Consider the following 12,791-nt stretch of genomic DNA (forward strand, 5'->3'; position numbering starts at 1 on the left):
AACATATAGTTGAATTACCCTATGAAAAAAGAATTTCTAAGAAAAATATTTCAACCAAGACTAGACATATTCAAATGAATAATGAATTATTAGAATACTGTAAAAAAGAAATTAATGATTTAAGATAAAAAAGATTAATACGGAAAAGTAAATCACCATGGAGTTGTGCTGCCTTTTATGTTAAAAAACAAGAAGAATTAGAAAGATGAGTTTCTTGTCTGGTTATCAATTATAAATCTTTAAATAAAGTATTACAATGAATTAAATACTCAATTCCTAATAAAAAATATTTATTGTCCTGACTATTTGATGTTACAATATTTTTAAAATTTGACATGAAAAGTGACTTTTGGCAAATCTAAATTGCGAAAAAGATCATTATAAAACAGCATTTACAGTTCCATTTGGACATTTTGAATGGAATGTTATGCCATTTGAATTAAAAAATACTCCTAGTGAATTTCAAAATATTATGAATGAGATATTTACCACTCTTACTCATTTTTCGACAATTTATATAGATTATGTATTAATATTTTCTTCATCTATTAAACAACATTAGAAACATTTAAATACTTTCGATTAAATCATCAAATAAAATAGATTAGTCATTTCATCACCTAAAATAAAATTATTTCAAGATAAAATTAGATTCATTGGACATGAGATTTATCAAGGAACTATTATCTCAATTAAGAGAGCAATAGAATTTGCTGATAAATTTTCAGTTGAAATAAAAGATAAGCAACAACTACAAAAATTTTTAGAAAGTCTCAATTATGTTGCAGACTTTTATCAATCTCTCAGATAATTATGTAAACCATTATTTAAAATATTAAAAAAGAATCAACCTCCTTGGACAGAAAAACATACGAATATTATAAAACAAATTAAGGCTCATGTTAAGAAATTATCATGCTTAGGAATTTCATCTCCTCATACTTTTAAAATTGTTAAAACAAATGCCTCTGATTTTGGATATGGAGGAATTATGAAACAAAAACTATCAACTGATTTGGAACAGATTGTTCGATTCCATTCCTGATGTACCAAAAGATTTACAGTACTATTAAAAAAGAAATTTTAGCTATTGATTATGCATTTTCAAATTTCAAGATGATTTGTTGAATCAAAAGTTTTTATTTAGAATAGATTGTAAATTAGCCAAGGAAGTTTTGATTAATGATGTGAAAAACTTGGCTGCTAAGTAAATATTTGCTAGATGTCAAGTTATATTAAATATTTTTTATTTCGATATTGAACATATTAAAGGAAAATCTAATTATCTTCCTGATTTTCTATCCCGATAATTCTTACAAGGAAAATCATGTCAACTTCAAAGTCAAAAATAAATTCCAAATCTTCATATGCACAGCCATCATCTCCTCCCTATCCTTCACCTTGTCCTTCTGCAACTCCAAGACCATATATAGTATTATGGTCATTACCACAAAATATTAGACCATCTTACAATTCATTTTCCACATTAGTCTCTCCAAAATTACCAGCCTATTCCAAAGCTGTTTCTCATTCTTCTTCATCTTCTATTATCGTCAAATCTCATTGGCACCTAGTCTTCTCCATCGAATCTGAAATCTAACACCTGTCTGACCCTCAAAAATTACTTGATACATTTCTTTTACCAGACTGGCATTATGTTCCGCAAAATATTATGAAAACTCAGCATTTTTATGAATTCATATTAGTAGACACCTACTCAATTATTCTCTCTGAAATTCCTTGTTCTCTTCAAACTCAGCCTTCTCCGACTGCATTTCCAATTATTACTTTTCATAAACTCACCATTAAACAGGTTCTCACTTTGGAACAATGTGAAAAAAAATCCCTATTTAACAAGAAAGTTTTCTCATCCTTATGATCTGTCTTATTATGATTATCAGAAAGCATGGACAAAAATGTTCCTGAAATAAAATAAAAATTTGCATCATTCATGATTTCTTCATTTTGACAAATTATAAGAAATCAACAAACTCCCGAAATGGTTCTTACTATGGTGGGAATATTATGGACCCGAACCTCTTCTCCTTCCTCTTCCTCTCTAAGAGAGTCTCTGAATTTTTACTTCACAAAATGACAGTCCACCAGAATTAAACCATTGTTCACCGCTTCTACTTTTCTTTCTCAAAACAAAATTAAATTGAATTATAAAATGGGAATATGTCATCAAACCTCATCCCTCTCTCAAATCCATTATGTTTCTAGCCTGCCAAGTTTCTATCAAATGGTGGAAAAATACAATTATGATCATATATTAAATATGTTTTCAAAAGTTACTAAAACTCCAGAAGTTTCAGTCCTATGAAGCAGATTTCAAGCTCAACTAGCATCCATTACCAACAAGAAGGATTTGAAAACATTAGCCGAAGTAATGTCATAAGTTTCAGACAATGAAGATGAAGAAGAAGCACATCATCTAGCCAAATTATCTCTAATACAGCAACCCGCATTATCACCAGCCCATCAGGCCTCACCTTCTCAACAGGCCTCTCATTCTCAGAGTAACCAAGCCGCCTCTCATTCTCAAGATTACTCATCTTACCATCCAGCACATCTGATGGATTTTTAGACTCGTTTTAACTGGAATTAGCGAATTATGACCATCAGATTATGTGATTCCAAAAGATTATTATTTTATCAATTAGTCAGCATGATGGATGGAAATTGACAGGAATATTATCTTTCCAGAAGATTATTATTCATGTTCGATTATTGTACATACTAGTTTATGTGTCTTGTACTGTGTTAGTTTGTTTTTAGTGTCGGCTGATACTATTTTTGTATTATTAGAATGACTGTATTGTACTATTCTAGTGCCTATATAAAGAGTTCCCGAAGGAAGAAGGGCATTCAGAATTCCTGATTTAAAATCCCTCATCTCTCGCCTAAACCTTTATGTTCCAGTCCTCCTCACTTTGTAAATCTCTCAATCTTCTTTTCCTTATGTCTTCAACCTCCAACTCCTTTGAGAATTAGTCTCCTGGTAAGTATTATGTTTTTAATGAAGAAGTTTATTTCATATCTCTTTCCTATATTATTTAATTCCTCATGCATATGGTCGGTTATACCGCCTGTTCAATCTGCTATCATGTATATGGCCGATTTTACCTCCTATTATTCCTATTAATATTATCTATTATTATCTATTTATTATCTGGGATATATGCCTTTAAAATTTTATGTTGTACATGGGGTAAGTTAGATGAAAATTTCTTAATTTATTATACAATTCTTATATAAAAACAATATATAAAAAATAAAAATTAATTTTATATTTTCAGTTGGTCCGGTTCGAAAACCCCTAACCCAGGACCAGATCGAAACCTTTAGTTTCTTAAGACCGAACCGGCCAAGACTTTTTTCGGATTGGTCCGGTCCGATCGGTTTTATCTGTCTTGACCGGCCGACTTTCAACCCTACTTGCGGGGCTACAAAGGCAAGTTGCTTTAAAGACCACCTCGTCCCTCCTGCAGAGGAGAGCAGGCCCAGCCTCCCGGCTGCCCAAACTTTTACCCCAATCCCCATCGCTATAAAGAGCGGACCAGCCCCATAGCCGTTTGAAGAAGTTACCTCATCGGGAAATTAAGGGGGCGGGTTTGGCTTAAGGCATCCTGACCTCTCCCCAATGAAGTGCAGGCCTAGTCTTTCGGTTACCCGACATGAACACTGTCTACAACGACAAAGCATCAAGCAACTAGAATGTTGCCTCACATTCCAAGCTGCCTAGTTACATGTCAAAATAGAGCACGATGGTGCAAGGGAAAAAGCTAAAGGAATAAGCGGGGTAAAGCGCGTCTGAGAAACTAACGAGAAAAGGAAGGAAGCTAGCTTAAAGAAAAAGTAGAAAGATATCGGCCTCATCAATGACATCGCTAAAGCACCAAGGAGACAACTGGCTAATAAAGATGAACAAAAACCATGCAAACAAGGAATTATCGGCTTGCAGGGTTGTCGAGAGCAGCTTCGACACTGGCGGAGTGGATCAAAATCATTGGATACCGCCACTAAGCCCCTCCTCCCCTGGGGCCTAGAACATGGCCCTCTAACTCTCTACATCAGTATCCCTAAGCCGATCGTAAATAAAAAAAATAAAAAAATAAAAAGAAAGAAAAAGAAGAAGAATTCTCATTAGACGAGTCCTATAGGAATTGGCAGGGTAATTACCCATCTTGTGGCCCGAGTAGTGGGCCTGGGAGGAGCAACTAAGAAAATAAGTTAAAGCCTAGTCCAACACAAACAGGTCCATCGGCCAGCCCACACAGGGGTCGGCCGAGCTAACCCTCGAGAGACCTAGACATACGGGGAGACATCCCTTGACGCGACCTCCATGTGGGAGTAGACGACATGGGGGATGGGACTTGCCACCCTGGAACTCTTTCAAACGGCGTCCATCTCATGAGTACCTGCCTAAGTGAGCGAGCAGGAAGTAAGTAGAACCCTTGATCCCCTAATAGGATAACATTGACGGGCTACCAAGGTCGCCTGTAAAGTAAAGTAAATTAGGAAACCACGCTGCGTTAATAACACCACGACTCGAGCTTCACACCACATTAATGACATCGTCATATAGGCATGCCGCAATAAATGATTTTGATAAAAGGAATAGTATAAAGGACATGGCCCCCCTAGGGCAGGTACGATCTATCCCTCAGACTCTCGGTATAAATAGCGATCCCTAGGTGCGAGAAAACTCTCTTATTATTTATAAACTTTCAAAATATACTACTGCTGATTTAGGCATCAAAGGCTCCCTGGCCTCAATGCCGCTTTCTCCCAGCCTTTTTCTTCTTCGTTTTCCCAGCCCAACTTTGAAGATCCGAGTTGTTTGAACTTAGCCAAAAAATGTACGAAACACGATATTAATAAATTAGATAATGATTAGATGAAAATTTTGAAAATTTGAAATTAAATAGTGTTTGTGTTTGAATGATGATTGAGAAGAAAACTATGAGAAATTTTGAGATGATATGAAATGAAATGAAATACTTTTCCCAAATAACCTCTTAGGGTTGGTTTGGCTAGTGAGTTGAGATAATTTGTAAATAGTAGTGAGATATTTAAGTTGAGATGATATGAGTTATAAATAGTTTGAGTTAAAATGTTTTATGAGGTTATGAGAAATGAGAGAGAAAAAAGTAGAATAAAAATATTACAAAGCAAAAATATTGGTAGAATATAATTTTTTAATATAATTTTTGTTTTGTGATTTATAAAAGTTGAATTGTTTTATATGTTTTTTTTTTTTTTGAAATTTTAGAAAAGTTACAATGTTTAGGTAATGATTAGATGAAAAAATTAAAAATTTGAAATTAAAAAATATTTTTATTTGTGGTATTTTGATATTGAGATAAGATAAAATGAGATGGTAAGATGAGATTTCATTATTCAAATGGAATCTTACTATACAACCTCCTACTGCAGCACAACCTCCGCACACTGCTGACCTGTAATTTGTTTTTTTTTTTTTTTCAAAATTAACCAAATGAGCCATTTTGAAATTTAAAACCTCGAAATCAAAAACAGCATCCAGATTTCATTCCCTGCGTTTCCCCCCACCCACCCCCCAAGCTTGGTTCTCTTCCACTAGGTTTCGTTGCACAGCACTTCTCACCGATCGTCTTCCGAACGCCGCCGTCTAGTGCCACCGACAAGGGTAAGAACCGACCGAAAGAAGTCTTTTTTTTTTTCTCTCCATTCTGTTTCCAAGCATGAATCATTTTGTATGTTTTTGTATTTCTTGGATCTGTGGTTTTGTATTTGTTTGAATCTGTGTTTTGTGTATTTTGGTTGCTGATTTTGGGTATTTCTCAGTATTTCTTCTCAGCCACTGTTTGTTTCTATTTTTGGATACATGTTTGGTTGTTAAGAAAATGTAGGGAAGAAAATGTGGTGGTTCCGCATTTACTTTATAAGTCATCATGCCATGCGACCCCATGCAACACTCGAGGATCTTGCACAATAAGCTTGACAACTCTTTTCTTCGATTTAGATTTTCTGTTCTCGGTACTAGAAAATTTTAGCCACTGTTTAAAGTTTGGTTGTTATAATATGTGAATTTTCTTGAAGAATGAAACTTGGGATGATGTTTTATACATACTGTTGTTACGTTTTAAGATTAGATATTGAACGCTATAAGTAAGATTAACAGACACTGGGTGAGTAATGAAGTAATGCACTGTTTTAAGCTTTCCAATCTGAAGGTGACGATTGGTCTAGATTTGAACCTTGGGTAGGACGTGCTTAGGTGTTGTGATTTGTACATAACTTGAATCTATCGAGTTTTGATAATAATTTGAAGAGTTTAGCCTCTATATTGAAGCTTTACCATTTCTAATTAAAAATTATGCAATACTCATTTAGTTGTATAGGTAGCTATATATCATGTATTTAGTTGTCTGGAAGAGGTCAATAATTTGTAATAAAAGATTGTCTTCTTCTATGAGACCATGGTTCATTTTTAAAAAAAAAAGATACTGCTGTTAAGTGATAAAATCTCCTATTTCTCTCTGTTTTCCACCAAATTGTAGTAGATAGGAATGGAAGAAGCTCATCCACAATAGTTTTTGGGCCCTTTATTTTCTTGCAATGATTTATAATCTTGAAAGTTCAATCTCAAAGTATTATGGTAAGGATAAGAAAAGGAAAGACCCCATATTCGCAGGTCTCATTTGACCAAAGCATACAACCTCTGGTCCCATGTTTTTGTTTCCCCTATCACAAAGGATATGCATCTTCTTTGAATGTGGCAAAGATATGACTGATTTTCTTTATTTTTAAGAGTTTTCAATCAAAGAAGCAAGAGTGGATGACTATCATTAAGCTTAATAGCAATCCCATCGAAAGATAAACACTCCCAAAGATAACTAAATCAACTATAAAGATTGGTGGCACTTATAGACCATCACTACCTTTTTAAACCTAGGCCTTCTACATCAATTTCACGGACTCAAGTATAATACACATTCGTTATTTGAAACTGTCGTAGTGTCCGATATTCTTGTCATCTAGTTAATACATTGTTTATGTATGTAAATAGGTAGTACATTCTGGTCGAGTAATTCTCTATATGGTATAGTGCATGCATATTAATGTGTAATGAAAGTGTATTTTTGTTTTTTCAAATTAGACGTGAAAGAAAATATTTGACGAAGACTCACAATATGGTGAGGTCCCAGAAGCACAACTTGGTCCTATTGTTAACAACATTGTTATTCCAACCCAGTGTAGTACTATCACACGACCAACGCCACCTGGCAATGATGAGGTGTGATATGTTTCACTTTTTTAGGTCTTTCTTCTCGTTGTTCCATTTTTAATGTATTTGTTTAATTTTTCTAGAATTTTAAAATATTCAGGATGGGTCGTGCATGCCCAATAGGACTTAATATCTTCAGAAATTGGTTGAAGTATTTTTTATGGTCATGCATTTATATTGCTGTTAGTTAGTTAGACTCATTCAGTTAGCATTTTATATGGTCGTGCATTTGATTTTTGCACTGTTGGTACAGGTATAAACCACATAATGAGCAATGAGAGGAGTGATGCGTTCAGCATACATGAGGGAAGATTGGGCGTGTGGCATTTTTGTGAAAATGAAAGTGTTTCATTTTCTTCAAGTGTAATATTGTCAAGAAGTGTAAATCATGATATGTAAAAGGGGTACTATTTTTTGAAGTGTAAAAAAATAGGACTTCATTGAGCTTTGTAAATATTTTTTGTTCAATTGTGAAATGCAATGAGGAGTCGTCTTATTGTTCAGGATTTTTGGAATGCATCATGCTTAGGTATGGGATGCATTTTGCCTTTCTACTTTAGAATGCCTTGACGTTTTACCTTTCTGATTTTCAACCTTTTTTATTCTATTTTAGAATGCATTCTTTACAGGAGAAAATCCAGCTAATGAGATCAAACAATCCCATGCCTCTTGTCATGGTCTTTGGATAAATATATGCTAACTCACGAATTGGTGAGCCAATGGGCAGTTGGCAACCATAAGATGAGACCAGCTATCTAGAACTTGATCAATATCAATGAATCTGATCAAATAAACAGAGACAACTTGCCTCAGGTATCATAAAAGAAGAAAAATGTGTCACGGGTTTGTCCCCTAGCTACATCTCTCATTTCATTCAAATCCATTAATCAGAAGATTCATTACCTCATTTCATTGCATATAAATAAAGCCCACAAAACCTCATTCCATTACATAAAATCAGAACCCCATCCCATTCAAATCCCTCATTTAATTGTAACAAAATATAGTTTGGGCTGTCCAAGCAGAATCTCATTCCATTGCATATAAATACATACTTCCTACTTCACAAGTATTAATTAATACTTACAACTCAACATATAACTATGGAAGGAAATACATCAGTTCAGTTTTCAAAATAAAACAACAAGAATGTATTGTATCTCTCTAACTTGAGTTTAAACAAATACAACAACAAAGACAAAACTAGTAGCTAAAGCCATTATTTGGCTGCAACTATTTCCATAAATCTTCAGTCCTGCAAGTGTCCAAAGTGTTGTCCAAACCCATTTTTGCATATCCAACATTATTTCTGTAGAAAAAACAAATAAACATATAGATGAGACTGACTTAAATTTCCAGTAACGAACAAAAGCATGTCCTAAACATATAAATGGGACTGACTTACATTTCCTGATTTCCAGTAACAGAAAAAAGTTGAGTGCCAAAACAACAGGAAAATGTATTAGAGAATGGAAATTCATCATTGCAAGAAAGTAGTTGGCAGCCACTACTTTGTATAAATAGGAACAAATTTAACATAAAACTTTAACAGCAATGAAACACATAGGGGGAAAATAATTTTTCTAGAAAAGTAATGTACAAAAGAAAACTTCTTAACTTGAATGGTATCGTGTGCATTGGGAATCTCTCGCAGTTCCCGTTTAATGCACATATATTCACCTAGCAAAGCCATCACTGCAATTCCAGTACTATTAGAACCCACCAGGTTATTGAGGAAGGCCAACCTCCATAGACAATGCATATGAAGAGATGCGTGATGTAAACACTGGCTGAAAAGTCTAAGCACTTTTTTGCCCTCTCAATTAGAGAAGACATATATGCAACTCTGCACAAACAATAAAGGTTTGCTAATCAACAAGATGAAACTACTATTTATCCTCTTATTTAAATAAAAAAATGATAAACATTTGCAACCCACAAGCATGCTTTGCCAAATTCTCTTTAGTATTGCAAAGTGCATAATTTGTTTTTTGATCGATAGCATAATAGTTTTTAAAGGAAAGGGCATATTTTAAAAGCAAAAAACCAAGTCAAACCATCACAAATACAACCTGTAAAAGCATACAACACTTTCAAAGATAGAAAAGTGGCATGGAGTTCTTACCCTACAAGCAAGCTGAACAGAAACGAAGCAATGCCATGGAGGAGACGACGACAGAGGGAGGCATTGGTCATTGAAGAGGGTGAAGGAGGGGCTCGAAGCTGTGAAGGGGTTTCTCCTTGGGCTGGGGTGAGGATTCAAATTTTTTCTAGGGTTTCATGGGTGAAAGACTATTTGGGTGAGGATGAGAAATTTTTCTTCTAGCCTTACAGCGTTGAGAGAATACTAGGGCTGGGGGATCTCGGCGTGAGGTGGTGTTCGCTGGGCTTTTGGGAGGGAAAGAAATGGGGGTGACGGTTTGCAAGGGGCTACAACATGGGAGGGTTTTCGCTGGGGTGAGGACGTTGGAAGAAGGTGAATCAGGTGAGGGCTTTCGGGAGGAGAAGAAAGGGATGTGAGGGAGGGGGATAAACATATCTGGCTTTCGGGAGGGAGAAAGGGATGTGAGGGAGGGGGAGAAACATATTGGCTTTCGGGAGGGAGAAGGGATGTGAGGGAGGGGGAGAAACATATTGGCTTTCGGGAGGCAGAAAGGGAACTGAGGAGGGGGAGAAAGTCTCGTCGAGTGAGGGAGGGGAGGAAAGAACCGTGACGTGGAATTAGACCCGGTTTGCCATATTGGAGAGTGTGTGGAGTGCTGTAGGAGACATGGGGCTGAGCAGATTTTCTCATTCAAATGAGACCTTAAACTCTACCAATTCTCTTATAACTCATTTCACAATCAATCGATATAAATATGCCACTTCATTTAAGGGTAGAGAGTTACAAGTTCATTTTCTCTAATTTGAAGTTAATTATAAAAACGTTTTGGTTATGTGTGGTTTGGATAGTAAAATGAGATGATTTTAGATGAAAGTTGAATAAAATATAGTTAAAATATTTTTTTTAATATTATTATTATTTTGATATTTAAAAAAGTTAAATTATTCATTATATTTTGTGTGAAAATTTAAAAAAATTATAATAATGAAATGAAATGAGTTGAAATCGTTTCTCAATATAAACGAGACTTAGAAGTTGGGCTTTTTTAAGATAAGTTAAATATATTTTAATATTATTATTATTTTAAGAAAATTATGGCAAAGAAAGGATAGGCCTTTTCAAGGAGAGCCGAACGTATTTTGCCTTTGGGCCTTAGAGGTGGACCAAGGGTAACCACAGAGACCCTGCCCATCGTTCTACGCGGTGTCGAACCTACTGCTACACTACGCATGATGCGAGTAAACGCAGAAATTGCCCACGCCCGCATACGCACAGTTTCACCTCCCATCGTCCGTGCCCGGCGCTTACACTTAACTCACGGAAACCCACGTCTGATCTCTCTTCCTTGCTAAACGGTCCTTCAGCACCTCCTTTAGCTCTCCTTCCTCTTTTACCGCTCTATTTCTCTTTATGGACGTGGACCCAATCTAGGTTTTCAAAGCTATCAAATAAGGTATTATCGCTCTCTCTGTATCTCTAACATTCAGTGGACTGTGATTTATCTGAAAATGGGTTGAGTTCTTATGCTTTTGTCTATTTCCACATTCGTTATTGCTCAAGAATTGATGGGAGCAAAGAAAGAAGTCGAAGTTTTTAGACCTTCATAAATCTTAATGACGATAAATCTGACGAATGAAGAAGTGATAAAGATTTTAAACTTTTTTATTAAAAGTTATTATATTCTCAATCCAGTATCTAGAACACATTATCTACATCAATTAAATAATAAGATTTGATTTGTAACATTCAAATTTTAAAATTTATTTTTCAAATCAAATTATGCCTAATCAAACGTGTGTTCTGCTCACCGACTTGAGAATATAATTTTTCTTTTATTAATGCTTAGGTTATCAAACTGATTATGCTGAAAGCTACTCTTGGGAACAATATTGGAAATTTATAAAATCATTTTAGAGCACGCTGATTGCTGCTTGTATGTGTAACATCTGTCGTTGTTTCCTTCATCAAAGAGCACTTTAAAGGAAAATAAAAAGTAAATAGAAAACATATGGTCGGGTCTTGTGATTAAATTCGTCTGAAGATTAAATTTGTTAGTGATATACAAAATTTAGAAAATGGATTTTCGAGGATAAACAGAAAAAATCCATGAAATTGATGCCAATATCTTGATTCTTCGTTTATGTGAGAACTCTTGTTTTTTCTTTTTTCTATCCACATTGCGATAAACAGAGTTGAATCAATCAGATATGAGCAACCCATTTTCACTCAAACCCATTGGAGTACTGGGAGTGGTTTTGGCATTTTCAATCATAATTTTAGGTGTTAACTAATGGCAGTTTATGATGCCATGCAGCAAGCTGAAAATAAAAGGTAGCGATGTATGCGAGAAGAATAAAGTTTAGATATCGGAGATGGGGTTCTGAGTTTCAGCAACCCAAAGGTTTGAGTTGGCCAAACTGCCCAGAGCATGCTTCTTCTCAATTCTTGAGTCGTACACTCGTGAAGAGAAGCCACTCTTCACATAATGGTTTGATCAGAAGATATGTTTTAGACTCTATTACATCCAGGGCTATTGGTGGTTGTAGTACTTACAGTGGTCTGCATGCGAGGCTTAGTTTATATTCAAAGAGTAGCCAGCTACGTGTCTATAGTTCTGAAGGTGATGGAAGGAATGCGAGTGAGGATAAGCATACATCCATCGAAGATGGGAGTAGCTCTGATAAGGGAAAGACTCGGCGACAAAATGTTAATGAAGATGTGAGGCGTTCTGATGCGCATGCTTGGCTTGGGGAGCAAGATCAGAAAGAGTGGCTGGCCAATGAGAAGCTTGCTATTGAGAGTAAGATGAGGGAATCACCTTTTTCAACCAGACGCGAGAAGTTCAAAACTGAGTTTTTACGGAGGATTGTTCCTTGGGAAAATATATCAGTATCTTGGGAGACATTCCCTTACCATATTCAGTATTTACTACTTGCTCATATCTCTAGTCATTATTACTTTGAATCTTTAGTTTACGATACTTTTCAGTAATTTAAAGTTTTCGTGAATTTTCTTTTTCTGCTCTTATAGTGAGCACACCAAAAATATTTTGGTGGAATGTGCTGCCTCTCATTTGAAACATAAGAAGTTCACTGCATCTTATGGTGCTCGGTTGACAACTTCAAGTGGGAGAATATTGCTTCAAAGCATTCCAGGTTGGTCACTGACCCTGTCCAAATTTTGAAGACAACTACCTGTCTTTACTTGTGCTTATTAAGAGGATGGAAGTAATAATTCTACAGGCACTGAACTGTACCGAGAGAGATTAGTGAGAGCACTTGCACGGGATCTACAAGTTCCCCTACTGGTGCTTGACAGCAGTGTTCTTGCTCCTTACGTAAGAGTATTGACAATTTTTGATTATTTATTTTAGTCAAGGATTTTTATAATAATTTTCTGTCAATATTGGAGCAG

The 12,791-nt window shown here is 35.4% G+C and overlaps 1 protein-coding gene across 1 annotated transcript in view; it reads left to right on the forward strand.

Moving 5' to 3' along the window:
- Nucleotides 1-10,527: 10,527 nt before the first annotated feature.
- Nucleotides 10,528-12,791, forward strand: part of LOC108998137 (peroxisomal ATPase pex6-like) — a 38,022-nt gene continuing 35,758 nt past the window's right edge. The window contains exons 1-4 of the mRNA XM_018974597.2: nucleotides 10,528-10,830; nucleotides 11,692-12,298; nucleotides 12,408-12,532; nucleotides 12,620-12,714. Of these exons, the coding sequence (XP_018830142.2) occupies nucleotides 11,715-12,298; nucleotides 12,408-12,532; nucleotides 12,620-12,714 (804 nt within the window). The 5' untranslated portion in view covers nucleotides 10,528-10,830; nucleotides 11,692-11,714. The remainder of the gene's footprint in view (nucleotides 10,831-11,691; nucleotides 12,299-12,407; nucleotides 12,533-12,619; nucleotides 12,715-12,791) is intronic.

The sequence above is a fragment of the Juglans regia genome, chromosome 16, assembly GCF_001411555.2.
Source record: "Juglans regia cultivar Chandler chromosome 16, Walnut 2.0, whole genome shotgun sequence".
Taxonomy (NCBI): domain Eukaryota; kingdom Viridiplantae; phylum Streptophyta; class Magnoliopsida; order Fagales; family Juglandaceae; genus Juglans; species Juglans regia.